Source organism: Bos grunniens, chromosome 11 (genome assembly GCF_055505025.1).
Source record: "Bos grunniens cultivar Pamir isolate PY7600 chromosome 11, Bosgru_T2T1.0, whole genome shotgun sequence".
NCBI lineage: Eukaryota > Metazoa > Chordata > Mammalia > Artiodactyla > Bovidae > Bos > Bos grunniens.
In genome coordinates this window covers 3,628,160-3,655,456 of record NC_141175.1, presented here as the reverse complement: position 1 = coordinate 3,655,456, position 27,297 = coordinate 3,628,160, and the positions used below count along the sequence as shown (strand labels likewise).

The window sequence follows — 27,297 nt, the reverse complement described above, 5'->3', positions numbered from 1 at the left end:
CACATCTGCTGGATTGCCATTTGTTGCAGGAAGGGGGACCGCTTCCAGGGCCCGAGAGTGAGCTCTTGTCTGACACTGGGAAATGAATTGTCCGAGGAGACACACATGCTCACACATGCTCCTTTATTGGGAAGGGGCGCCCAGGCAGAGAGCAGGAGGGTGAGGGGACCCAGGTGGACTGCTCTGACACGTGGCTCAAAGGCTCGGGTTTACTGATGATAGGATTAGTTTCTGGGTTGTCTCTGGCAATCTTTCTGATCCAGGGTCCTTCCTAGCGGTACACGCATTGTTCAGCCCAGATGGATTCCAGTGAGAAGGATTCTGGGAGGTGGTGGGACACGTGGCATCTCCTTTTGACCTTTCCTGAACTCTTCTGGCTGGTGGTGGCTAGTTAGTTTAGGGTTCCTACAAGGACCTCCTGTCGTGAAATAATTCATGCAGATAGTTACTATGCTGCCCGGCCTGGCCCCATCACAGCAGCATGTGGCTTTGAGAGGGTGCTCATCTTCACGACCCAGGCTGGCTGGCTATACAGCGTGGAGGAACAGTCTCCTGTCTTAGGGCTTCTGTGAGAACCTGCTGGGAAATACAACACATTGGTTGGGGTCACACTAAGAAAAGTTCTGCACTGGATCTAACCTCAGCGTCTCCTGCTGTGGTTTAATCCCCTCATAGCCTCCCTGTGAAGATCTGACTCATCCTCAGGGATAAGTGGTGCAGGCTCCCAGGGGGCCCCCAGACCCTCACTCCCGGCACAGGGGGAATGCTGCTGTGTGACTTCCAGGGACCTCTGCCCCGACCTGGCACTCAGATTGCAGGCCACCACGCTGTGAGCACACTCAAGCAGAGGTCGGCCTGGCCGGGAACTGACCTCCAGCCAGCACCACCCCGGCAGCACCACCCCCGCTTAAGCCTTCAAAGGACCAAGAGCCTGGCTTTGCAGAGACCCTGGACCAGAAATGAACATGTGGCTGAGTGGCTCCGGATTCCTGACCCACCAAAGCGTTCCCTGCTCTGAGCTGCTGGGCGTGGGGTGCTCTGTTACGCGGCAGCAGATCACGGATTCAAGATGCTTTTGCAACTAGGTGCATGGAAAAGAATTATAAAAATGCTTTTTTAAAAAAGAATTCATAGACAGAATATCCTGGGAAGAAGAGCAAGAAGGCGTCCAAAAGGCATTCTGAAAAGAATCCCTCAGGCATGTCCCTGGTGGCCCAGTGCCTAAGCCTCTGAGCTCCCGAGGCAGGGGGCCTGGGTTCAATCCCTGGTTGGGGAATTAGATCCCACGTGCCACAACGGAAGATTCTGCATGCCACCTCCAAGACCCGGTGCAGCCAAGCATAAATAAAAATAGATACTTTTAAAAGAGTATGATATGCAATTAATAAACCACAAAGGAGAAATGGCCAATGAACATAAGGAAAAAAAAAAAAAAAGCCTCCCTCAGCATCTGGAAAATAAGATCCCTCCAAACTACAGGCTGGGAGCCAGAAGATGCCTGGGACCATCCCCACCAGCTGCACCTCTCCAAGGTCCCTGCTGCAAGCCACATTCCAGGTGCAGAACTTTCTCTTTCTTGAAAGCACCCCCTGGAACAAATTACCACAAAGGGTGACTTTAAAATCACAGAAATTTAGTCTGCACGTTCTGCAGTCCAGAAGTCCAAAATCCTGGTGTGGAGGGCCACTCCCCACAGGCTCCAGGGTAGGGTCCTTCCTGCTGCCAGCTCCCTTGGCGCGGACAGCATGGCCCCCTCTCTGCCCCACCTCCTCCCCCATTTCCCTCTGTCCTCTCTGCACGTCTCCCATGAGGACACTGCCACTGGATTCGTCCTCCACCTCCACCCCAAGAAAACCCAAGCTGGTCTCCTCTTCTCGAGATCTTAATTACGTTGCAAGGACCCTTTTTCTGAGTAAGGTCCCATCCACAGGGTCCAGGGGAGAGAATGTGAACACATCTCTTTTGGGGCCACTATTTGGCTCACTGCAGGCAGTGCACTAGACACGCAAGGGAGCCTCCCCCTGCCCCCCCCCCCAAAATTGGGTCCTGGGACTCAAGAAGCTGAAGTCTCCAAGACCTCGAAGACGCCTGCTGTTGTGCCCCGAGTCCTGTGCCTCCAGCTCTGTGGGGCCCCTGTCTGCACAGGCACAGTCCCTTCCAGCAGCCTAGAGTGAGATCCACAGGATTCCCATAGGTTTAGTTCAGTTCAGTCGCTCAGTCATGTCCACAGCACGCCAGGCCTCCCTGTCCATCACCAACTCCTGGAGTTTATTCAAACTTATGTCCATTGAGTCAGTGATGCCATCCAGCCATCTCATCCTCTGTCGTCCCCTTCCTTCTCCTCCTGCCTTCAATTTTTCCCAGCATCAGGGTCTTTTCCAATGAGTCAACTCTTCACATGAGGTGACCAAAGTACTGGAGTTTCAGCTTCAGCATCAGTCCTTCCAATGAATATTCAGGACTGATCTCCTTCAGAATGGACTGGTTGGATCTCCTTGCAGTCCAAGGGACTCTCAAGGGTCTTCTCCAACACCACAGTTCAAAAGCATCAATTCTTCAGCACTCAGCTTTCTTCACAGTCCAACTCTCACATTCATACATGACTACTGGAAAAACCATAGCTTTGACTAGACGGACCTCTGTTGGCAAAGTAATGTCTCTGCTTTTTAATATGCTGCCTAGGTTGGTCATAACTTTTCTTCCAAGGAACAAGTGTGTTTTAATATCATGGCCGCAGTCACCATCTGCAGTGATTTTGGAGCCCAAAAAATAAAGTCAGCCACTATTTCCACTGTTTCCCCGTCTATTTCCCATGAAGTGATGGGACCAGATGCCATGATCTTCGTTTTCTGAATGTTGAGCTTTAAGCCAGCTTTTTCACTCTCCTCTTTCACTTTCATCAAGAGGCTCTTTAGTTCCTCTTTACTTCTGCCAGAAGGGTGGTGTCATCTGCACATCTGAGGTTACTGATATTTCTCCCGGCAATCTTGATTCTAGCTTGTGCTTCCTCCAGCCCAGCGTTAAGGTCAAGCAAACATGAAATCAAGATCAGATGACAAGCACGTGGTGGAGATGCAGTGCGTGAGAGAAAAGAGTAACGCACATCGAATCGAGGCCCCCCAGGACCAACCCCAAGATGCCTGACTCGTCAAGACAACAAAGCATAAGTGCAGAGAGAGGACGAGAGGCTCACAGCCCCACTGCAGCTTCACCTGAATGGGGCAACACTTGTGCAAAAGCAGGCTCCGTGTCCGCTCACCGCCTGCTGCCTTGGGCCTCCGCAGGTTCCGTCCCTCTGCCCGGAGTCCGTCTTCTCCCTCCCCCTGTCTCTTCCCCATCCATTGGGTCAGACATCACCTTCCCCAGGCCTGGCCTGGGCCTAAAGGCATCCACACCTTTCAGAATATCCACCTGGAGAGAAATGCTGACCTCAGTCCTAGGTCATCAGGACCTGGGGCAGTGGGATGATCTATGTCTCGAAGGACTCAAGACTCCATTTCTCTGTTTTCCCCATGACATACTTGTGCCCAAGACTGAGGGGTTCCAGAAAAACATGGAGATGAGTGGAATATGCGGCAGCTACCCTGAAAAACTACGTTTCCCAACATTCTTTGCAGCAAGAAAGGTCGTGTGACTAGCCTTTGGCCAATGGGATATGAGCGGAAAGTGAAAGTGAGAGTCGCTCAGTCACCTCTGACTCTCTGTGACCCCATGGACTATACGGTTTATGGAATTCTCCAGGCCAGAATACTGGAGTGGGTAGCCTTTCCCTTCTCCAGGGGATCTGCCTGACCCAGGAATTGAACCAGGGTCTCCTGCATTGCAGGCGGATTCTTTACCAGCTGAGCTACCAGGGAAGCCGAATATGAGCAGGAGAAATATGCTTTTCTAGATCCCATCTTTAAAGGGAAGGTATGCTCTTCATGGGCTTCCCTGGTGGCTTAGATGGTAAAGGACCCACCTGCAATGTGGGAGACCTGGGTTTGATCCCTGAGTTGAGAAGATCCCCTGGAGAAGCGCATGGCAACCCACTCCGGTATTCTGGCCTGGAGAAGCCCATGGACAGAGGAGCCTGGCGGGCCACAGTCCACGGGGTTGCAAAGAGTCGGACACACTGAGTGACTGAGCACATGCTCTTCATGTCCCCTTTGCTCTTCCTCCTTGCTGGAGTGTGGAGGTGATGCTTGGAGCTGGAGCAGCCATTCTGGGCTACAAGACAGAAACCAGGTCTTGAGCAAGTCCCTGAGAAGGTGGGGTCTCCTATTAGCCCCCAGAGGCTTGGCTGCACGCTGCACAAAAGAGAAACGCACACCTCTCTTGATCGAGCCATCTCTGTTTCGGGCCCCTTGATGACGTGCGTGCTGTCATCACTGCCCCTGGCTGTTGGCGATGATGTCGCTGTGTGGTCTGTGTGTTGGGGTGGATGGTGTTACCCCTCTAGGTTCATGGTCACCCAGACCTTCAGAGTGTGGCCTATTTGGAACTAGGGTCTCTGAAGGCTATGAGAGGACTCACGGAGGAGCTGCCCCGGTGGCTCCTGGCTCTGAGCGGTGTTGTGTGTTCAGTTCCATTTGCAGCCTGAAATGGTCCCTCTTGGGCTCCCCTGGTGGCTCAGTGGTAAAGAATCTGCCTGCAGTGCAGGAGACCCGAGTTCAGTCCCTGGGTGGGGAAGATCCCCTGGAGGAGGGCATGGCGACCCACTCCAGTGTTCTTGCCCAGAGAATCCCCATGAATAGAGGAGCCTGGCGGGCTACAGTCCAGAGGGTCACAAAGCACTGGAATGGCCTTCTCAAAAGTTCACTTAGAAGACTTCTGACTCTACCTCTGTCCCCCCCTGCTGGCCCCTCCTGGCCCTCCTGCCTTAGTCAGGTAGCTCAGCACTAAATATGACTGTCCCCAAAGAGGTACGCCTGTCATTGGTCACCATGGCAATGACCAGAATGAAAGGTGGGGTGGGGCTCTATAGATTCTTTGGGGATAACTAGGATCTGACCCCAATTCTAACCCTAAACAGGCCCTCCTGAGCAGATACCCTTCTCTTCTTCTAAGAGGACCCTTTAGCCAGCCTGGATGGTCCAGAAGGGGATCAAGGTGATGAAAACTTAATTCTGGTCCCGCCATCTGGATGCTCCTAGGAGCCCATCCCAGTCTTCAATCCAAGTATCACTACCATTTGGTTGAAGACATCCGGTATCTGAGGGTAGACCACATGGTCCAAATTGCGGAGCAGAGTGGGTCTCCATAAGTTTTGTAGAAGTGCCCCTGTTGGGAATTCCCTGGTTGTTCAGTGGTTAGGACTCAGCACTTTCACTGCTGAAGGCCTGGGTTCAATCCCTGAGCTGGGCAACTGAAATCCTGCAAGCTGTGTGAGGCGGCCAAAAATAAGTAAATAAAAATGCCCATGTCTCTTTTGCACTCTTGAGGGTCCCTTGGACGGAAAGGAGATCAAACACTTTTGTCAACACTAAAGGAAATCAACTCTGAATATTCATTGGAACGACTGATGCTGAAGCTGAAGCTCCAATACTTTGGCCACCTGATGCAAAGAACTGACTCACTGGAAAAGACCCTGATGCTGGGAAAGACTGAGGGCAGGAGGAGAAGGGCAGCAGAGGATGAGATGGCTGGATAGAATCACTGACTCAATGAACATAAATTTGAGCAAGCTCCGGGAAGACAGTGGAGGACAGAGGAGCCTGGCGTGCTGTAGTCCACGGGGTTGCAGAGTGGGACACGACTTAGCAACTGAACAATGAACAACATTTGCACCAGACCTGTGTCAACTGGGTCCCTATTAGGAGACAAAAGCCACATGGCAATCTGAACAGGGAAAGTTTTGCTTCAAGAATTACTGACTGCAAAGGCAGATGGAAGTGAAGAGCAGACAGAAGTAACCTGCAGGGAATTCCCTGGTGGTCCACTGGTTAGCATGCCATGCTTTTACTGCTGAAGACCCAGATTCGATCCCTGGTTGGGGAACTAAGATCCTGCAAGCCACACAGCACAGCCAAAAAAAGAAAGAGAGCAAAGTACCATGTTGGGCTGAGCCCCCACTCCCAGGCTGAGATCTTGCCGGGAGAGCCCAGCTGCGACTTACGGGACAGCAGAGAAGTCACTGTGGTGCTGGCAGAATTGCAGGAAATCTGCCCTCTGGAGATTGCTGGAAACCACTGTCCTGGAGCTGGGAAGGCTGCTTGCAGGGTGGTGTCTCCGCAGTGACAGTCTGCTACAAAACCATCCCAGGGCTCATCTTTTCAACAAAAGTGTGAGAACAATTGGATGTCCACGTGTAGAAACCCCCAAACCCCAAGCCAGAACACTGCCTTGATCCATGTACTGAGTCGTGCCCAACTCTGTGCGACTTTATGGACTGCAGCCCACCAGGCTCCTCTGTCCACGGAATCCTCCAGGCAAGAATACTGGAGTGGGTTGCCGTGCTCTCCTCCCGGGATCATCCTGACCTGGGGATCAAACCCACATCTCTTGCATCTCCTACTCTGGCAGGCAGAGTCTTTACCACTAGCGCCACCTGGGAAGCCGGGTACCAAAATGAGCTCAAGTGAATCACTGACCCACACGTGAAACCTAACACTATGTGACTCCTAGAAGAAAACAGAAGGAAATCTTTGTGACCCTGGGTTGAGTTAGGCAAAGACTTCTTAGATTTGACAGGCACAGACGAATAAAAGGAAAAAATGGACAAACTGGACCTCATCCAAATTAAGCAAGTGCAGGACTTCCCTGGTGGCTCAGTGGATGGCAGTATGCCTGTCAATGCAGGGGACACTGGTTCGACCCCTGGTCCGGGAAGATTCCACATGCCGCGGGGCAACTCAGACTGTGAGCCACAACTTCTGAGCCTGTGCTCGAACCCTCGAGCCACAACTACCAAAGCCTGTGCACCTAGAGTCTGTGTTCTTCAACAGGAGAAGCTGCTGTGATGAGAATCCTGTGCCGGGCCATGAAGAGTCGCCCCGCTGGCTGCAACTAGAGAAAAAACTCAACAAAGAAACAAACAATACCAAAAAAAAAAAAAGTTGGGCAAAAAGTTTGCATAGATGCTTTGCCAAAGAATATATACAGGCAGCAACTAAGTATGTAAGAAGTAGCCAACATCAATAGCCTTTGGGGAAATGCGAATAACCACAAAGAAACTGCACTTCCAGGCTCCCCATGGAATGGCTAGAATTTTTAAAGGGTTGATACCAAGTGCCCATGGGAAAGTGGAGTGACCAGAACTCCCACACGCAGGGAATGTAAAGGGTGCCTAGACCTCCCACGGCATCCCCAGCCTGTATCACCTCAGGGAAAAGGAATGTCCTTCCTACAGAACCTCGAGTTCTGACTTGACGGCGGCTCTGCTCCTGATGTCCCAAGCCAGGACCAACTCCGAGGGCCTTCAGGAGGTGACTGACTGGCTGATCGAGTTGGTGCCTGGTGCCCGCGCTGGCAAAGAGGGGTGCTGAGCGTCCAGGCCTCTGCCCAGGGACAGAGGCCAGACCTGGGGTCTGCGGCCGCTTTGTTGCATTTTTGTGTCGTGCAGGGGACCAGCCGGAGCGGGGCCCGGGGCGGGGGAGCCTGGAAGAAAGCGGGGCCGAACTGCTCTGCGGCCTGCAAGCGGTGGTGCCCACGGGCTGTCTGTGCAAACACCGGCAGAGCTGCACGGTGCGAGAGTGCGCTTTACTCTCTTTAAAAAGCGGGAGAAAGAGGCCAATGCTGCCGCAGTACCCACTGCCCCTCCAGGCCCTGTGATCGGCGCAGGACCCCACTAGGGCCCCCCATGACTCGTCCCGGGCCCCGGCGCCTCCCGCGCCCCGCGCGTCCGCCCCCGCCCCGGGGAACCTCCGCAGGCTGCCCGGCTCCATTACCCGCCTCTCCTCCTCCGAGGGCCGCGCGACGGCCCCCGCCGTGCAGTCCCCTCCCGTGGCGGCCGCGCGGGCGACCGGGGCTTGCACGCAGGGGCTAGTCTGCGGCACGGGGCGGGCCGGGGGCGCGGGAGGGCGGGGCCTCGGCGCCCTCCCCCTTCCCGCCGGGGCGCGGCGTGGGGGCCGCGGGGCGAAGGCGGGGCCGCGGGCGCCTCCCCCGGCCCTCCTTCCCTCCCCGCCGCGCGACCCCGCGCCGCCCGCCTCGCGGCCACGCGCCCTCGCGCGCCTTGGCTCCCCGCCTCCCCCCGCCGCGCGTCCCCGCCGCGCCCCCTCCCCGCGCCCCCGCCGGGCCGTCAGAGGCGAGCGCTCTGGCGCGGACGCGGGGCGTGGAGGAGGCGCGGCGGCAGATGCGGGCGCGCCGGCCCGCGGGGCTGAGGCCGAGCGGAGGCGAGCCGGGCCCGCGCACGGCCCGCGCCCACCATGCGGCGGCTGCGGCGCCTGGCGCACCTGGTGCTCTTCTGCCCCTTCTCCAAGGGCCTGCAGGTAGGCGCGCCCCCGGCCGGGCCGGCTCCCGCCCCTACTCCTCCCGCCCTGGGTCCCGGGCCGCGGCGGGGTCGCGCGGCATCCAGCCCGGGGACCCTGGGCGGATTCCGGACTCAAGGTCGCTGAGGGCCCGGGTACGTGGTCCCTGGGGGGCCGGGGACAGGCAGGGCCCGGGGTGGAGGTTGCCGATCGAGTGAGCGGATGCTGCGGGGCTGGCCCCAGTGCCTCTGGGGCTGCAGAAGGCCCCCGCTCCGCCGCGGGCCGGAGCTGCTCCCGCAGGCCGCGAAGCCACACCAGGTCCGCCCGCTTTCCTCTACTTAGGAGACCAGGTTTGTGTTTCTGTGATGGAAAACTTGGGACCCGTAGAAGCACCCTAAGAAGGGCATACCCTCCCCCTGGGTCATCCCTCAGCCAGCCCGACATGAAGAATGTGCCCTGACCCCACAGTGACCTTGGACAGATCCCCGTCCCTCTCGGGACCCTGCTGTCTGCAGGGGAGGCCCAGGCTGCTTTGAGGGCGGGCTACCGCGATCCCTGTCATGGCTGCTTGGGGTGGTCTGAGCCAGGCTGAATGCGAGCGTCAAATTATTCAGGCCAACCTGCCACCTTCACGACCCCAGGCCCTGGGCAGGAGACAACACTAGTCAGACCCGCCCGCACCTCCTTGGGGTCCCCTCTGGGGAGAAGGGTGGGAGCCAGGTAATGCCCACAGGGGTCTGCGCCAGAAGCCCTCCTGCCATCCAGGGGTCTTGGGAGGGTCGTGGTCTCCACCCAGCTCTGGGTGGGGTGGGAGCTGAGGGTCTGTGGCCTCCCCCACGCTGGGAGGTGGGGGTGCAGCGGCCCCATCCTGAGGGAAAGGCCTTGACCGAGGAGGCCAGTGTGGCGGGTCTCGGACTGGGGGTGTCAGGCCTTTGAGCTCAGCCCGGGAACGGCAGATGAGCCTGGACAGGAGAGGTGATGGGTTCCCGATGGCTTGGGTTGGTTCCCAGACACCCCCACCTTAATGAGAGGAGACACCCTGAGCCTCAGTTTACCACGTGTGAAACACACTCCTGCGTTGGAGGTGAGGGGTGGAGGCCACGGTGTAATTGGGCCCCTGGCCCCGAGGCTGCCGGTCATCATTCTTTGTCCCCCGAGTGACCCCCCCAAATGCTCCACTAGGAGCCGGGCAAGCTGGGGGATGCGGGGAGCCGCCGGCCAGGGCGCACTGAGTGAGCTTTCCCCTGTCCTGGGGGCATGCTCACCTGTGGGCGTCAGGATGCCACAGGGGCAGGGCAGGGCAGGGGGTAGGGGCCGGGACTCCCCTCGGAGGAAGTGCCTGCCTGCAATCAGGACCTGGGGGTCGCTCAGAGCTCGGCACTGGGGACGGTGTCCATGGAGCAGGCCGCCACAGGAAGGCCGGAGCTGGAGGGGCTCTGGCGGGAGCATGGGCCGTGTCCGAGGTGGGCCCTGCGGTCAGGCCGCGAACCTGGGTCTGGCCCAGGTCAGCCCCTGGGGCCAGTGCAGGCGACAGCCTGCTTCCCTCCCGCCTGTTCCCCCAGGACCCCCAGCACGGGCTCCCAGAGGCCCTGCCCGCCTCGTGGTCACCCGTGGTTGGAAGTCCTCTGACCTCGTCCTGCCCCAGCCGCGCCCCTGGCTCCCGGCCCCCCACCCACTGGTCTGCTTTCCTGTTTTTCCCTTTGAACAAAACTTGCGGAAACAGATGTGGTGGCAGGGCCAGTGGGCCTCGACCCAGCCCTGCGACTGGCCAGGGCCACCTCGGGCCTCCGCGGCTCCGAGCCGTGCCTGCTGCAGCGCCTTCTGGGGTGGCTGGCCGAGGGAGTCGGCCAGAGAAGCAGGAGGGGAGGACCCTGCCTCTCCTGGAGGAACCGTAAAAACAGCTGCCTGAGCTGAGCCTGGAGGCCTTGCCCCGTCCTCAGGGCAGAGCCGCCGGCCCCATTTCTGGGCCCCAGCCTCCAGGTGATGAGAAACCCAGGGCTGACCAGGACTGGAGCCGCCCCACTGAACCACGGGTGGCGGGATGTGTGACCAGTGCTGGTAGAGGCCCTGCTCCAGGGCAGGCTGGTCTGAAGCCCCCTTGCTCTCCTGGGCCCTCTTCTCTGGGGCTCAGCTGCCCCGGTCAGGGTGTCTGAGCTCTTGCACGGGGCAGCGCCTGGTAGCCCTGGCCCATCAGCTGACCGCCGCTGGGCAGCAGCCATCGAGGCCGTGATTTGCCAGGACGGGGGTGGGGAAGGAAGTTGATGCTCCTGCAGTCGCGGCTTGGGGGCTGGATGGGAGACAGTGCCCCCCAGTTCCTACAGGGCTCTGGGTTCCCCCAACCCTGTGATTCCATTCGTCAGCCGGGGAGACCTGGCCGAGGGACCGAGCCCTCCAGAGAAACAGTTCCTGGCCCACCCCACGCTCCTGGGACGGAGCCTCTGGCAGCGGGGCCAGGAGCTGAATATCTTAGTTATGTCTTCTCTATCATGGTAAATTGCACATCGCGTGAATTTAGCATCTTAACCATTTTTTAAGTGCACCGTTCAAGGGCATTAAACACATCCCCGTCGTTGAGCCACCACCACCAGCCGTCTCTAGAACTCGTTTCATCTTTCCAAACTCAAGCACTCAAGCTCTGTCCCCTTCAAACCCTCGCTCGCCATCCTGGGCAGGCCCCCCTTTTCTCCCCACCGCTCCCCGTTGTCCCCACCCTGCTTGTGTCTGTGGGTCTGAGTCCTCTAGGTTGTTGGATGGGTGGAGTCACACAGGATCTGTCTTGTGTCTGGCTCATTTCACTGGACATGATGTCCTGCTGGGTCATCCATGCCGTAGCCTGGGTCGGAGTTCTTTGCCTTTTCATGGCTGAACACCGTTCTCTCCTGTGGATGGGCTGTATCTGACTTGCCCGCTCCTTTGTCAGTGGGTCTGCGGGTTGTCTACACTTTGGCGGCTGTGATGGGGCGTGTGCGAGGCTGGGTCCCGTAAAAGCTCACAGGGTGGCCGCGCCTCCGAGCCCTGTGCTCCCTGCCGGCCCTGGTCCAGCCTGAAGTCTTCCCCAGTGGGAGGAACCGTGTGCAGGGTGCTGGGCCAGGGTGAGGGGCCCAGGGTCGGGGAGCGCCTCTCCAGCCTGACCTTGTACAGAGGTTACATGTCATTATGAAATGAGGGCAGGACAGGAGGAAAAAATTGTTCCAAATCTCTTTATTCAGCAAAATAAAGAGTTGTCTACCCTAAATCCTCCTCATTCGGGAATTATTTTTCCCTGCCTGTGAGATTTCAAGGTCTGGGAGACACCAGGCCCCTGCCTGGCACCAGGAGTGGGTGCGCGCAGAGTGGGAGGGAGACACTGACTGGGGCGGGGCTTGGGGGGGTGCTGGGGTCTAGGAGGCGGGGCTGGGGTCTAGGAGGCGGGGCTTGGGGCTGGGGTCTAGGAGGCGGGGCTTGGGGAGCTGCGGTCTAGGAGGCGGGGCTTGGGGAGGCTGGGGTCTAGGAGGCCAGGCTTGTGGGGACTGGGGTCTAGGAGGCGGGGCTGGGGTCTAGGAGGCGGGGCTTGGGGAGCTGGGGTCTAGGAGGCGGGGTTGGGGCCTAGGAGGCGGGGCTGGGGTCTAGGAGGCGGGGTCTATGCACCTAGAACGCTGTGCTTCTTCATGCCCCCTCCCCCGCAGGGCCGGCTCCCAGGCCTGAGGGTCAAGTATGTCTTCCTGGTTTGGCTGGGCGTCCTCGCAGGCAGCTGGCTGGCCTACGTGCACTATTCGTCCTACGCGGAGCTCTGCCGCGGCCATGTCTGCAGAGTGGTCATCGTAAGTGTCGCCCGGGGCCGTCTGGGCTCCGGCCGCCCCCAGCCAGCGCTCCTGCTGTGGGCAGCCTAGAAACGGGGCTTGAGGCCCGCCCAGTGGATTCTAGGAGGGTCCGGCTGCGTCCTGTGGGGCTGTCCCTGCAGGCCGTGGCGGGGTGGGGGTTGCGGGGGGGAGCCCTGGAGGAAGGGGCGCCCTGTGGGGCACAAGCGGGTGGCTGGGGGTGGACAGACAGACAGATGGGTAGACAGGGCCAGCTGTAGACGTGTCCGGGGGTGCCAGGGGTCCAGCCAAGGAGGCTGCAGGGCGCGGTCTTCGGGGCCTGGGGGTGGAGACGCGCTGAGTCACCACTATGGCTGGTAGAGCAAAGCTGTGCACGTGTGTGTGAGGGCGCTTGTGAACCTGTGTGTGCTTGTCCACGGGAGTGCATGTGTGCCCATGAGCACTGCTCCACTGGCTCACGGCTCCTGCTGAAGGATGCCCTGTGACTGGTGGAGGGGGAGGTGACGCCAGCCGAAGAGGCCCTGGTAACCCTCAGACGCTGATTCCGCCAGCCTCCCCGGGCAGTGGGGAGCCCTCAGCGGGCTAACGGGGTCTGAGGCATCCATGCCCTGGGGGGACCTGCCCCAGTGGAGCTCCTCGGGTCCTGAAGTGGGGGCAGTGGGAGACGCCTGGCCTTGAACCTGTCTCCTGATGGGGGCCTGGAGTCTCTGCTCCTCTGCAGGGTGAGGGGCGCTCTTCCTGGGGGGCTGTGTGGCACTGTGGAAGGGCTCAGCAGGCTTGTTCTGCCCAGGGTCCCGTGGGGGCCAAACTTGGGACAGTCCGGAGGTGGTCGTGGAGGGGTCCAGAGCCCACGTGACAGGACTTGCGAGGGGCCCGTCGATCGTAGATCGTTGGCTGGGGGCAGGCCAACACGGGCATGAGGGTGCAGCACCCAGCTGGGGGGGGCCTTGTTTCTTCCAGAAATGCTCGCTGGGGCCCTCCAGGGGTCAGACCTGAGCTGGGCGCCAGACACATGGCTCTGCCCCCAGCCTGGCGGGCTGGAGACGTGCAGGGGCAGGTGTGCGTGTAGAGGGAGCCTGGCCTCTGGGCAGGGGCGGTGAGGGGTACTGCTTGGGGACCTCTTGCACCAGGCGAGGTCCTGGGCTGCCCGGGTGGGTGGAGGGGTCTCTTGGGGCAGTGAGGCCTGGGAGGACACGGGGTCTGGCCAGTGGGATGCAGTGAGCAGCTGCTCAGAGCTGGTGGGTGTTTTCTGAGCACTTCTGTGTGCCCGCAGCAGCGCCCCCAACATGCAGAGGACTGAGGGGCCCTGGGGGAGCAGACAAGGAACGTGCCCCCCCAACCAGAGGATCTGCAGCTTCCGTCTTCCCAGAGCGCCCTGGCCTTCCCACCAGCACCAGAGCGGTCTCCCCGGCTGCTGGGCCGCGGGGATACCCCCTCCTTTCCCGAGAAGACCTGGCCACCTCACGGGGGTATCAGCCGTCTCCAAGAGATTCCACAGCTTGTCCAAGGGCACCCAGGGTGTGTGTGTTGGGGGGAAGGCAGGACCGGGGTCACAGACCAGGTACCCATGGACTCCAGGGTGCTCAGCCGGCTCCCCACGTCAGCCCGGTTTGTAGACAGGAGACAGGCTGGGAGGGGAGGGGTCTTGCCCCGCCTGAGGCTGACGGCCACACTGCCCACCTCAGCTTCGGTGGAAGCCCCTCCCCACCCTGGTGGGCAGCGTGGCCTGCAGGCGCCAACCCTGGCCCAGCCTGACCGCCCGCACTGGCAGACCCCCCCCCACGAAGGGCCTTGTGGCTCCGGGGGAACCTGAAGGGGTCAGAGCGGACCGCTGCAGTGGACGGGCTCCCCTTTTCTGTCCTGATGAACGGCTGTCGGGCTCTGAAGCCGCAGCACAGAAGCCTCCTCCCCGGTCCCGTAGGTGAGTCCAGGGCCTCGGCGTTCAGGAGGCCCTGCCTCCCCGCCCTGGCACGCTCCCTTCCTGCAGGCCTGCTCCACCAAGGGCCGGGGCACCATGGCAGCAGTGATGCACATCCAGGAGTTCACCCCACGCTTGCTCCAGACGCCACAAATCCCCCCGCCCCCCACCTAGGGACCGCCCTGGGAAGGGCCTCATCTTCCAGCTCGGCTCAGCCCACACCCCCAGGACTCGGGGCTGCAAGGCCCTGTCTGGAGCCAGGAAGGGCCCGGTGGGGGCAGCGGCTCCTGCAGAGCTTGACCTGATTAGCGCTGCAAGCCTCTCCCCGTGCGTCTGGCTAATGAGGCGCTGGTGGGCAGGCAGATGGAGCCCTCGCTTCCCCAGGCCACTTGCTGCGTCTCCCTGCTCTCCTCAGTGTGACCAGTACCGCAAGGGCATCATCTCAGGCTCCATCTGCCAGGACCTGTGCAACCTGCAGCAGGTGGAGTGGAGGACCTGCCTCTCCTCCGTGCCAGGCCAACAGGTAGGCCTGGCCGGGCTCAGCCCCTGGGGCCCTGCCGCCCGCGGTGCGCCCTGAGGGGGCCATGTACACAGCGGGTCCCTGTGCTTCTGCAGGTGTACAGCGGGCTCTGGCAGGGCAAGGAGGTGACCATCAAGTGTGGCCTGGAGGAGAGCCTGAGCTGGAAGGCCGGGGCCGACGTGGCCCCCCGGCGGGAACTGGTGCTGTTTGACAAGCCCACTCGGGGCACCTCGATTAAGGAGTTCCGGGAGATGACCCTCAGCTTTCTCAAGGTCAGCTGGCCCTCCTGGGGGCTTGGCGTGTCAAGTTCACGCCCAAGGATGTGTGCACAGGGCAGGCAGCAAGCTGGATGGGGGGGCCACACGGGCCAGGGGATATCTGGCTAGCCCGCCGGTTCCAAGCAGACCCCACAGGCACGAGGCTCAGGGAGCACCCACAGGCATGAGATCGCGCCTGGGGCCAGAGGGCAGGGGGCAGGGGGAGGGCATCCGTGGGGAGGAGGCCAGGGAGGAGGTGGGACTCGGGGGTGGATGGGGCAGATGAGGGTGAGCGACCTTCGCAGCACTCCCACCTCCGTGCAGGAAGTCCCCAGGCTCCCTGAGCGCTGGGGAGAGAGACGCAGGTGGGCTTTCCAGGAGTGGTGAGGGGCCTCCCCAGCGCCTTGCTGCCTGCTTCATCCTGGGGGCTGGAGGCCGGGCTCCCCCATCGGGCCGATGCGTGGCGTCGGGTGCCAAGCCTGCAGCAGCGCGCCCATGTCCCGCCTCCCCTCTCTCCTGGTCCCGAACCTCAGGCTAATCTGGGAGACCTTCCCTCACTGCCCGCGCTGGTCGGCCAGGTCCTGCTCATGGCCGACTTCAACAAGGACAGCAGGGTGTCACTGGCAGAGGCCAGGTCGCTGTGGGCGCTGCTGCAGCGCAACGAGTTCCTGCTGCTGCTGTCCCTGCAGGGGAGGGGGCACGCCGCGCCCCTCCTGGGCCACTGCGGGGACCTCTACGTCACGGAGGGCGTCCCGCGCAGCTCGGGGCCCGTGGCTGCCCTCCCGGCCCTGCTGCGGCCGCTGCTGCCGCCCGCGCTGCACGGGGCCCTGCAGCAGTGGCTGGGGCCCGCCTGGCCCTGGCGCGCCAAGATCGCCATCGGCTTGCTGGAGTTTGTGGAGGAGCTCTTCCACGGCGCCTACGGGACCTTCTACATGTGCGAGACCACGCTGGCCAACGTGGGTTACACGGCCAAGTACGACTTCAGGATGGCCGACCTACAGCAGGTGGCGCCCGAGGCCGCCGTGCGCCGCTTCCTGCGGGGCCGCCACTGTGAGCGCAGTGCGGACTGCACCTACGGGCGCGACTGCCGGGCGCCCTGCGACACGCTCCTGCGCCAGTGCAAGGGCGACCTGGTGCAGCCCAACCTGGCCAAGGTGTGCGAGCTGCTGCGGGACTACCTGCTGCCCGGTGCCCCTGCCGGCCTGCGCGCCGAGCTGGGCAGGCAGCTGCGCACCTGCACCACGCTGAGCGGGCTGGCCAGCCAGGTGGAGGCCCACCACTCGCTGGTGCTCAGCCACCTCAAGACCCTGCTCTGGAAGGAGATCTCCAACACCAAGTACACCTGAGGGCCGCGGGCCCCTGCCCCGCCCTGTCCAGGCCGGCGGGCGGGCGGGGACGCTGGCTCGGCAGGCTCGGGCCTACCAGCCACGCCTGCCCCCGGGCCTCTCCCCGCCTCCCACAGCACGAGGCCCTCTGCCACCAGAGCGCGGCGGCCACGCGGTTCCTGCCCCTGCACCACCACCACCACCTCCCCACCCCGCCCCGGGTTTTCTGGGCTCCCGACAGGACAGTGGAGCTGGCAGGAAAGAGGGAAGGACTCAGAGCCCAAGCACCAAGGGCTGGCCCTGGGACCTGCCCAGGCCAAGGTTTTGTTACTTTGGAGAACTATGTGTAAATAAAGCTTTTCTGTGAATTACTGTTCAGTCACTAAGTCGTGTTCAACTCTGCAGCCTCGTGGACCGCGTGCAGCACGCCAGGCTTCCCTGTCCTTCACCATCTCCCTGAGTTTGCTCAGACTCATGTCGGTGAAGCCATCCATCTCAGCCTCTGTCGTCCCCTTCTCCTCCCGCCTTCAATCTTCCCCAACATCAGGGCCTTTTCTCACAAGTTGGCTCTTAGAATCAAGTGGCCGAAGCTTCAGTCCTTCCAACGAATATTCAGGGTTGCTCTCTGTTTACGATTGACTGGCTTGAAAGCTCAGCCTTTATGGTCCAACTCACATCCACACAGGACTGCTGGAAAAACCATAGCTTTCATTATATGGACCTTTGTCAGCAAAGTGATGTCTTTGCTTTCTAATACACTAAGTTTGTCACAGCTTTTCTTCCAAGGAGCGTCTTTAATTTCATGGCTACCATCCCTGTCCCCAGCGATTTTGGAGCCCAAGAAAATAGTGTCATTGTTTCCCTACTTGCCATGAAGTGCTGGGAGGGATGCGATCATCTCAGTTCTCTCAAGCCAGCTTTTCCGCTTTTCCTGAGTGCCCTCACCCTACTCAGCCTGGAGTCACTGCAGGGAACGGGGAAGGGGCAGCCACGGGCCCACGCCACCCCTGGACCCACATCCTGGCAGCTGGCTGCTGACTGGGGCCAAGGGCAAGGTGACCAGCCCTGAGCTGGACCACACGTGGACGGGGACGTAAGCAGGGGCGCACGCAATTGCAGAACTTCGGGTTTCACCGACTTCAAAAAGCTACCATCGTCCAGGAAAAGAGCCCAGGACCCTGACCCCTCACACCCTCAGCTCCTGTTGGGGCCCTGGCTGATCAGACAAAGGCAAGTCAAGGTAGTTTATTCAAGATCCGTTTATTCTTTATAGTTTTGCCAACATGGGGACATGCTCCTTCACCAAGACAGATCTTTCCACTCACTGTCACAACCTGTGCTGGAAACACAGGTCCCAAGGTTTCAGCGTGAGACACTCGTTCTCAGGACTAATTCGTAAACCTCATCGACATTCTCCCCTTGGCTGGGGGGTAATCCAGACAGCTCAGGCCTGTGGGGTGGGCCTGCACACAAGATCCCGCACCTCCCGGCTGGAGGACTTCAGGACCATGCCCTGGGGTGCCTGCGGGGCTGCTGCCACTGCAGGCGGACACCGCTGCCTTCAGGCGCCTTCCTGCCCCCGCCCCGCCCGTTGCCGGGCTGTCATCGCTGGCTCCCTGGGCGCCACGCGGCCTCTGCTCACGTCTCTGTCGTGACGCGCACAGCCGCTGCCTCAACCCTGCTGATCCACACCACTGCTGCTTCTCAACACGCGACGCGACGAGCCTGCTCGCTCTTCAGAGCAACTTCCGAGGCCGCGCCTTTCCCAGGCTCTGTACTGCCCTCGAGTCCGGCGGCGCATAGCTGCTAAGCTGCTCTCCGGGGTTCCCACCTGCAGACAGGAAACCGAGGGGACCCACTAGGCGTGCCTCCCGGTGCTGGAGCGGCCAGACCGAGGCCCCTCCCCTGGTCAAGCCTCCTTACCTTGGATGGAGACCTCAGGACAGGAGCGGGGTTCCGGAAGGCAAAGACAAGCCTCCTCAGCCTCATCCCCCGAACACTCCACGCAGTTTCTGGGGGTCCAGCCAGCGGGGGTCATCGAGGGTGGGGAAGGACATGCCGCCGCCGCTCAAAGGTGGACAGACTGGACCTGCTGCGACCTGCAGCCGTCTGACTTGCGGCAAGTCCACGGTCACCCTGGCCCCACTCCAGTGGAGAAGCCGCAGCATACGAGGAGGTGTGGGCAAAAATCTAGTAGCAGCCACAAGTTCAAGATCACTCTTAAAAAAACAAAACAACACACCCAACTTGGATTTAAAAACCAACCAGATACACACTGCGCAGACAGCCCTCACCTGCCCTGTGGGAGGGACCATAGGGCGTGAGGGCTGGGTCAGCCGAGCTCAGGGGAGCCATCCTGCCAGCAGGGTGTCACCAGCTGCTTCCTGCCTCCCGTTCTGTCCAGGGTGGCTTTCACTGTTGGGGCCTCGAACACCCCCAAAAGCACCCCCACAACTGATTCCAGCAGGCTGCACACACTCCGCCCGACACACCCCTAACCTGCCGCCCAGGTGCCCCGTCAGCTAATGACCTGACTCCCTTCCAGGATTTCATACACTGCCCACACCCAGATTCTGGCAAACCACTGCCTACTGTGAGGGTCCAGAAGGTGTCAGAGCCCCCGCCAGCCTCCTGCCCAACGTACCTGCCCTGACACGTGTCCTGAAGAGTCCCACCTGCAGCTGTCTCCCCCATGAACCAGCTGCACCTAGGGATCTGTGAGATGGAATCTAATCAGCGAATCCTCCCAAACCCTGTTTTCCTGCAGCAGCGCTGTCAACCGGATCCTCTGGCCTTCCCTCAAGGGACTCCTTACGTCAGGAGTTTGTAGGCTGGGTGGCGCAGGACTCCAGCTCAGCAGCCCCCAGCCAGGGAGGCGCGTCACAGGTGCTCAAGGACGCCTAAATGTCCTCCCACGTCTCCTGGTCAATCCCACCGGACCCAAGCTTGCCGTGTGCCTGTCCGCTCCCTCGGTCCTCCCCAGCCTTCTCTTCTGTACACGTGGGAACAAGGGGCTCCCTCATGCGGTGCCCACTGATGTTCGGCTACAAACCATTCTTAGTGCCCACGGTTCTGAGCACTGAGCGTAGAAATAGCCGCTTCCTCTCTGCCCCAACGGCACTGGCGCAGCAGGGCGGCCGCACCCGTGGTGCCGGCAAATCCGGCATCTGCAGGGCAGTGCCCGCCCCCCCCCCCCGAGGCCCCCCAAACAGCTCAGAAGAGCACGGCCACTTACCTTGGTCAGGAGCGTGAGGCGGCTCACTCTCGCTTTCGTTCACAGGCTAACAGTCACCATCCTTCCTGTATCAAATAACAAGAATGGTTGGTCCAGAATCAGCGAAGAGAAGCTACTACTGAGCATTTAAAACTAACAAACGGGGCTGCTGGCACGGAACCCCTGGCAGTCAGCTCTGAGGCTGACACGGTCTGCCTGCGCCAACAGCCGCAGTAGGCTGGCGTCTGATGAACCCGGGGGACCACAGCGCAGCCAGGCTCCTCTGCCCGAGGGATTTCCCAGGAAAGAATACCGCAGTGGCTTACCATTCCCTTCTCTGGGCAATCTTTCTGACCAAGGCACTGAACCCAAGTTTCCTGGGTCTCCTGCACTGGCAGGCGGATTCTTTACCACCGAGTCACCTAGGAAGCCCATCCAAGAGGACCCCCGCCCCCGCCGAAATCTCTGCACCTTCTCTCCCAGGGAGCCACCAGTGAGACACTGGATAGAAAAAAAGTACCATTAACAAGGCGACAGGAAAAAACGCTCTGGAATTTACACAGGCCTCACCGTAGGCTACTGCAGCTGGTCTTTGAACTGTCTATCTGGCAACTTTTTTTTTTAAAGAGTTTCTGGCTGTACAATCTATCTTAAAATTTCTTTTAAGAGGCAGAAAAACCACGTGTGAATGTCCTGTAACATTTTAATCCGCCTAAAACAAGTTAAATTATGTCACTTGCTAGGTGGCACTGAGCTCACCTTTGAAAGGGAAGTTTTAGTGCCACCATTCTGTAATGCAAGTAGGTCGGCCTTACTGAAACCTACCCATCTTTCCCGCTGGTCGCTCAGCCAGAGGGCAAACACCCACCTGCTGCCGCTCCTCACACGGCAACCTCGGGGTGTCCTGGGGCCCAGCCAAGCGCCAGGAGAGAATTCAGGCGTTCTTACAGCAACACACACCCACCTTCGGTAGGCACTTTGTCAAGTGTCAGACTATCAATCATCCAGATGTCCACCGGCCAGAACACTGGGCGTAGACCGAGCCTCTTTCCTCTCTGCCACCTCATGACGCAGACGTGACACGGCAGCCACGCCTGCAGCGCCTCTAGGGGCAGTGCGGGGAAGATCACGACACCCGTGGGTCCGAGTCCCGAGACTGCCTATGCGCCTGCGAAGCGCGCAACGAGGCCCTCCACCCAGGCTTGGCTTTGCTGCATTCGACCTCCAGGCCTACACCTGTCTGCACGCCAAACCAGCTACCTTCCGTTTGACCCCTGCTTCATTTCGGGCTGTGTGGAAGACCGAGGTTACGATACAGCGTGCAGACCCCAGGGGACAGAAGGGCCGCGCTAGGCATGCCGCCGCCCCCTCCCCACTGTTGCGGGAAGGGGGCCCCGCTCCCACACCCGCTACGTTACACCCACGAATAACCCGTAGACCGCCTAGCTTTGAGACAGGGCCCAGTAGAGGCGATCAATACGTTTAAAGACAAAACCAGACGCGGCACGTTCCCCTAATGTCCCAGCTCACCCGTTAAACCACCGCTGCCTCGCCATGTTCCCGAGGCTTTCAAGCCAGGAAACTGCGGAGAGCACCCCGGGCGGAGACGCCGGGCGCGGGGCTCGGCCGCGGGCGGGCGCTCGGCCTCCAGTCCAGAGGCCGTAAAGAGATCCCACCGACTCTCCATCCCCGCCGCCCGAAAAGGCCGCGCGAGCGCGCGCCGCGCCTTTTATAGCGCGGACGGCGGCCCGCGAGGCCCAGCCCGCGCCCTCCCCGACTTCGCCGGCGCCGCAGCGCCATCTAGCGGACCCTCCCGGCCGCACCGCCTGCGTGGCGCCCGCCGCCCTGGCTGAGCTCCGCTTTCTTTTTTTTTTTTAAATTAATTCCATTTATTTAAACCAAGATCTTAGTAAGCCCACAGATTTTATTGATGGACTAGACACAGTATGTAAGACAAAGTTAAATGTTTTGCCTGAGAAATTACACGGTTAGAGTTTCTAACAAATGAGATAGGGGAGGACCGCAGGTTTAGGGGCAACCCTACTCTACTGTATAGTAGTATATCTTAAGTATGACACATGGAACGTTTCTTAAGTTTTTTTAAAGCTATCAAAGACTAGGATATACATGTGGCTGAAATCTGAGTATAACTGAGAGAACCTTAGACTACAGCAACCATGTTTATCATAAATACAAATTAACTCCATCTTTTAATTCTTACTAAGACAGTATCACTTCTCAATTGCTTTTTCAGTTACTGTGACTCAGGCATTTGCCTCACAAATATTCAAATCTGTGCCACTGCAAAATTAGATACCTTCAGGGCATCTCCGAAAGTTCTTCCCACGATAACCATATTCCTCTTGCCTGAAATGTCCTTGGTATTCCTTCAAGCCCCCTCTGCCATTAAGTCTTGCTAACATCTTTCTAACAACAACAAAATCAATCAACCACTCCTATTCCTTCTGTTATTGTTTTTAACACACTAGAATTTACTTAACTGCTTACTGGCCAAATAGTTTGAAATGATAATCAGTAGGAAAAAATCTCAAATCAAGAGTTTTTATTGTCTCTTTAAAACATCACAACTGAGTCCATAGAACCATCTATCTTGTTTCTGCAGCAGGATCACTGAGATCTTACTCATCAGCCTGCTGAACTGTTCCTTTTTCAGAAACATAGATACCATCCAAAAATTTTCTGATATCCTTGTTTTTAACTGTGGTGGCTTGCTGAATCAAAGCAGCTGAATTTGACACAAGTTCAATGTCATTTCCTTCAAGAATCAGCTCATCTTTCTGGGCTTGAGATACTGAACAGGCAACCCCTGGCCTCATTCGAACCCTGCGTATGTATTTTTCACCCAAAAAATTTCGGATTTCCACAAGAGAACCATTCTCCTGAATAACAACGTTGATGGGGAAGTGGGCATACACCGACCTCATCTTGTAACGGAAACCCAGTGTAACACCCTTGATCATGTTCTGTACGTGACTACAGATTGTGCGAACAGTGGCCAGTTCCTTTCTGTTTCCCCACCATTTGTCAACACGGAGCCTCTTCTTTTTCTTCCCAAGGAGACTGAGTTCTACATTGATGTGATTGAAGTCCCTCCGCAGGGTGCCTCTGGGGCCTTTCACAATAACTGTCCGTCCCTTCAAGTTAATGTCGACATTTTCTGGGATGTCGACAGTCTGGTTGCTGAGAATGGTCTTCATTCTCGCAGTAGATGCGGCAAAGAGCTGAGCTCCCCTTTCGCGTCCTCTGGCCAGCAGCGCCCGGGGTAGGGGCGATCCTCGCGCGGCCCCCGCGCCTCCGACGGTAGGGTGGGACCTGCCTTCCGTGGGCGGCGGGACAGCACGAGCTAGCTTCTGCAAAACACTTGGACGCTTGCTCCTTGGAAGAAAAGCTATGACTGGCCTAGACAGTGTATTAAAAAGCAGAGACAAAGGTCCGTCTCCTCAAGCCTATGGTTTTTCCAGTAGTCATGTATGGATGTGAGAGTTAGACCATAAAGAAAGCTGAGCGCCGAAGAATTAATGCTTTTGAACTGTGGTGTTGGAGAAGACTCTTGAGAGCCCCTTGGACAGCAAGGAGATCCAACCAGTCCATTCTAAAGGAAATCAATCTTGAATATTCATTGGAAGGTCTGATGTTGAAGCTGAAACTCCAACACTTTGGCCACCTGATGCGAAGAGCTGACTCATTGGAAAAGACCCTGATGCTGGGAAAGATTGAGGGCAGGAGGAGAAGGGGACGACAGGATGAGATGGCATCACCGACTCGATGGACATGAGTTTGAGCAAACTCCAGGAGATGGTGATGGACAGGGAGGCCTGGCGTGCTGCAGTCCACGGGGTCGAAAAGAGTCGGACATGGCTGAGCAACAACAAAAGCACCAGTGTGTGTGTCCTCCGGGGATCTTCCTGACCCAGGGATCGAACCCGGTCTCCTGCCGTGCGGGCAGACTCTTTACCATCTGAGCCAGTAGGGAAGCTCGAAGCCCAGAGGCACTTGATAACTAACGCCTGCCGTAGGGACTGCCCCACCCACGCGCGTCCCTACCCTGGGGCCAGCTCTTTGTCCCCCGCAGAAGGGCCTCCGCTTTCTGGGAGGCTTGTCTGTGCTGCTCCTCTGCCACAGCCCCCTGGAGCCCCTGCCCCCAGGGTGGGTCTGAGGTCCTGCGAAAGCCTTCTTCACCTCTCCTACAGTGTAGAGACGTCCGTCAAGCCCCGCTCAGGAGGGGTCACCTCGGTGTTGGCTCTGACTTGGGATGGGGGCTGCCCGGGGGCGCTGGGGAAGCCTTGAGGTGGGGTCAAGGATCACCCACCATGGATTCATCTTCCTGAGACTCTCACAAGCTCACAGGTTATGGCCAATTTGGGCCACACGGCTGTGAAAAGTGTCGCTAACAGGATTCTCTGTGATTGGGGCCAGAGTGGGGAGTCCCAGACCTGCCTCCCAGGGCAGCCCCTCGGGCCACTTAACCGAGAGCGCTCCAGTGGCACCGCGTTCCTGGGCAGATGGGGTGCCCTCCCTTTGAAGCACGGTGCACACGCAGTGAGCGGTGGGGCCTGGTTTCGTGGGGGCAGGCTGAGCTGGCTTTGGGACGGAAGGACCCCTCCCCTCCTACCCACCCAGCAGCCACAGTGACCAGCTGGCAAGCTGCAGACCCAATTCTCCAAGGACAGGAAGCTTCCAGAACTGGAGAGGGGTTCCTGGGCCCTCTCTCGGGATGCCCTGGCCCCTGGGATCCAGTGCTCCACCACCCTGGCCCTGTGGCGGGCCGACACGCTCCGGTCCCGGAGGCAGGAGGTGATGACCCGGTGGGCCACGCTTCTGAACCGGGTGGCGGTGGTGCGGACGGTGGGGGCCAGGTGCTCCTTGCCCTCCTGGAGCCCAGGCAGTGGGAGGGGACCACCTTCTTGAACAGCTCCTGGGGGGGGCAGAGGAGGGTCACCCGGCTCTGCCGCACCCCAGCTCAGCACCCTAGGTGCCCCCCCAGGCCTAGGCGGGGTTACTAGTCTGAGCTGGAGCTCTGGAAACTGGGGCCCGGGGTGGGGTGGGGCCCCGTGCTTGCTCCTGGCCCAACATCAGCCTCTGGGGGCTGCTCCCTGCGTCCCCACCCCGCCCCCTCTCCGCCCCCTGACCCTCCCCTCTCACCCTCAGGCTCTGCCTCTGAGCTGCACATAGGCCACCAGCAGCAGAAGGCCAAGCCCTGGGGTGGGCGGCGGCAGCAGTGGTCTCTGGCCTTGGGTTGCCTTCACTGCAGGCCGAGCCTGTCGGCTGCCCTCCTCGGGTCTTCAGCCCCAGCATGTGGACCCCTGCTTTCCCAAACGAGGCTCAGAGTGGCCAAGAAGACCTCAGATTTTGGAAACCCTGACCACTGTTAAAATCATGTTTGCCTTAGACCAAGAGTCTCCCTTCTGGGGGTTTGAGCTAAACAAAGATTTATGGACTCACCTGTTCCCTTCACCACAGCGATGGGAGAGAAGAATCAGAAAGGGACTCAATATTTACACGATTCAGGGGCCCCGGAAAATTCAGAAGAGGAAGCGGATGGACTGGCCGATGTCCACCAGGGGAAACCAGGTTCCGGAAAAGCACATGCCCTGGAATCTTCCTCCCCCACCATGGCTCAGGGCACACGAGGGGTGGGTGGGGTGAGAATGGGGCACTGCCTGCTGGGGTGGGAAGGCTTTCTTCTTTAATTCTTAATTCCTTTGAGTTCATTCTCTTACATTTACTCTCCTTGCAGTAGTTGTTCAGCCACGAAGTTGCGTCTGACCTTTTCGACCCCATGGACTGCAGCACGCCAGGCTCCTCTGCCCTCTACTGTCTCCAAGAGTTCGTGTCCATTGCGTACGTGATGCTAGGTAACATCTCATCCTCTGCCCCCTGCCTTTCCGTTAGCTTCAGTCTTTACCCCACAGATGAGTGATAAGTGGGTAAGGTCCTCCTGTCCCCCCTCTACCTGTGGATGGTGAGCCCCATGACAGCCCCCAGCATCCCCGCCTCCAGGCCCACATCCTGTGTGATTCCTCCCTGAGGGTGGAGGGGCTTTGGGACTGGGTTCAAATGAACAGAATAGGGCAAAAGCAATGGGCTGTCATTTCCAAGACTCACTAATGCAAAGTCTGGGACTCTGCCTGGTCCCTCCTCCTGGGTTAGGGTTAGGGTTCCTCTCTCCTGTCTCTGTCTCCCTGTCTCGGATGCAGTGTTCTAGAGAGGCAGGATCAGAGGTTATGAGGTGCCCTGAGGCTCCAGTACAAAGAACTGACATTGGGTCCCGGCCCACAGACAGGAAAGTCTTGAACCCCCATCCATACGGAGTCCACCGATGGCCTCAGAGACAGACCCGCCCTGATGGAGCCTCAGCTGGGACCACAGCCTAGCCTCCTGGGCAGCCTCGGGGCAGAGGTCCCCATCTGAGCGGAGCCTGCATTTCACACAGACGCTGTGTGAGGGTCAGGGATTGCCTTCGTGGGTGTGCGTGCTCAGTCGCTTCAGTCATCTCTGACTCTTTGTGACCCCGAGGACTGTAGCCCACCAGGCTCCTCTGTCCATGGGGTTCTCCAGGCAAGAATACTGGAGTGGGTTGCCATGCCCTCCTCCAGGGGATCTTCCTGACCCAGGGATCGAACTCCTGTCTCCTGTGGCTCCTGCATTGCAGGAGGATTCCTTACCGCTGAGCCACGGGGGAAGCCCCTTGCTCTTGGAAGTGAGGGGAATGCCATCACAGGGCACAGACCCCAGGACATCTGTCCAGGCCCAGGTCTGCCCTCCCCCTCCTCCCCTCCCCCTCCATCTCCGGCCACCCCAGCTCCCACCTCACCTGCCCTCTGGCCAAAATCTCTTCCTCCCTCCGAGTCTCTGACCAACCCCCCCTCCACCGCCGCCCCCAGCTCACTGCTCCGAGCGTGCAGGGCTGGCCGCCCCCATCTTTCTGGTCATGGCATCGGTGTCCCGTGGAGGCTTGTAGACCCCCAGGGCTCCCGGCCCTCCCCCAGGACCCTGACTCAGTTCCCTGGAGCACGTGCTCTTCTCTCACGTGGACTTGCTCTCCTGCTCTCGTCCACCTGCCCCTCCAGGCCGTGAGCTCCTGCAGGGCAGGAACCATCTGTCGTGTCAGCACCACCCCCAGGCAGTAGCTGAACCATCAACAGAGGGTCTCAGAGCCCCCTCCCGCCTCTGAGCAGCTGACACTGTGGGCCTGGAGACTAACAATAAAAGGTGCCTGTTGAGTCAGAGGCAGGGGGATGCCCAGAATGACCCTGGGCTATCCTCCACAGAGCAGAGTGGGCACTGCCTGCCCCCTCGTGGTCATCTCCAGCACTGCAACCCCAGGGAGGAAAAGCAGAGACCAAATCCCTTGTTTGGGGTCCAGGTTCCCCAACCGCTCAGCGGGTAAAGAATCCGCTTGCGATGCAGGACACACACTGGGAAGATCCCCTGGAGAAGGGAAAAGGCAGCCCCCTCAATACTCTTACCCGAAAAGCCCCACGGACAGAGGAGCCTGGCGGGGCATGACAGAAACTCAGCAAGGCAGTGGTTCCACCAGGGCCCACCCCCGAAGGAGCAGAGCCTGCCCGCTCCTGGGCGAGAGGGACCCCAGCGCCTCCCTTGCCGCCTCCCCCTCCACTGTCCCCGTGCTCAGGTCACTCCGGAGGCCTCCTCACCCCAACCAGGGGCCCAAATGAGGACCCCAGGGGCCACAAGGAGGGTCTTGTCCCTGGTCCCCGATGGTGGTCCCGTGCCTGCCCCCTTCTGCGCCCCCGGGTCCCCAGTCCCCCACGTCCCCAGGCTGCCCCTGCTCAGAAGGACCTCAGGGAGCAGAAAGCTTTTTCCAAGGACTCGGAGCACAGTGGGTCACAGACAG

The 27,297-nt window shown here is 59.5% G+C and overlaps 3 protein-coding genes, 1 long non-coding RNA gene and 2 other non-coding genes across 12 annotated transcripts; 1 reads left to right on the top strand and 5 right to left on the bottom strand.

The window, feature by feature from the left end:
• Positions 1 to 106: 106 nt before the first annotated feature.
• Positions 107 to 7,981, bottom strand: LOC147362315 (uncharacterized). 5 transcript variants are annotated; one of them, XR_015136101.1, is made up of 5 exons: positions 7,869 to 7,981; positions 7,302 to 7,578; positions 6,711 to 6,987; positions 6,098 to 6,602; positions 107 to 576 (listed from the first exon to the last, which is right to left on the bottom strand). It is a non-coding gene; the product is annotated as an uncharacterized LOC147362315 (long non-coding RNA). The 5 variants fall into 5 exon arrangements; XR_015136102.1 differs by lacking the exons at positions 6,711 to 6,987; positions 7,869 to 7,981 and having other exon boundaries at positions 6,098 to 6,529; positions 7,302 to 7,453; XR_015136100.1 differs by lacking the exons at positions 7,302 to 7,578; positions 7,869 to 7,981 and having other exon boundaries at positions 6,711 to 7,097.
• A 239-nt stretch (positions 7,982 to 8,220) lies between these two features.
• Positions 8,221 to 16,572, top strand: DIPK1B (divergent protein kinase domain 1B). 3 transcript variants are annotated; one of them, XM_086324268.1, is made up of 6 exons: positions 8,221 to 8,408; positions 12,053 to 12,187; positions 13,461 to 13,653; positions 14,518 to 14,625; positions 14,718 to 14,894; positions 15,413 to 16,572. In XM_086324268.1, exons 2-6 carry the CDS (start codon positions 12,081 to 12,083, stop codon positions 16,223 to 16,225), a joined length of 1,398 nt encoding a protein of 465 aa, XP_086180394.1. In that variant the 5' UTR covers positions 8,221 to 8,408; positions 12,053 to 12,080; the 3' UTR covers positions 16,226 to 16,572. The 3 variants fall into 3 exon arrangements, with proteins under 3 accessions (XP_086180394.1, XP_086180393.1, XP_086180395.1); XM_086324267.1 differs by having other exon boundaries at positions 13,458 to 13,653; XM_086324269.1 differs by lacking the exon at positions 13,461 to 13,653.
• An 873-nt stretch (positions 16,573 to 17,445) lies between these two features.
• Positions 17,446 to 21,289, bottom strand: LOC147362311 (uncharacterized; the record flags this gene model as incomplete). Its single annotated transcript, XM_086323914.1, has 5 exons — positions 17,446 to 18,010; positions 18,499 to 18,503; positions 19,257 to 19,324; positions 19,487 to 19,504; positions 20,949 to 21,289. Coding segments are annotated over 5 exons (534 nt in total), but the record flags the coding sequence as incomplete, so codon positions are not given.
• Positions 19,239 to 19,372, bottom strand: LOC147362313 (small nucleolar RNA SNORA43). The gene has a single exon (XR_015137508.1). It is a non-coding gene; the product is annotated as a small nucleolar RNA SNORA43 (small nucleolar RNA).
• LOC147362312 (small nucleolar RNA SNORA17) lies at positions 20,403 to 20,534 on the bottom strand. Its single transcript, XR_015137514.1, has one exon. It is a non-coding gene; the product is annotated as a small nucleolar RNA SNORA17 (small nucleolar RNA).
• Positions 21,290 to 21,966: 677 nt separating the features above from the next.
• LOC147362310 (large ribosomal subunit protein uL6) lies at positions 21,967 to 24,026 on the bottom strand. Its single transcript, XM_086324270.1, has one exon. The coding sequence runs from the start codon at positions 22,634 to 22,636 to the stop codon at positions 22,058 to 22,060; it is 579 nt and encodes a 192-aa protein (XP_086180396.1). The 5' UTR covers positions 22,637 to 24,026; the 3' UTR covers positions 21,967 to 22,057.
• Positions 24,027 to 27,297: the final 3,271 nt, after the last annotated feature.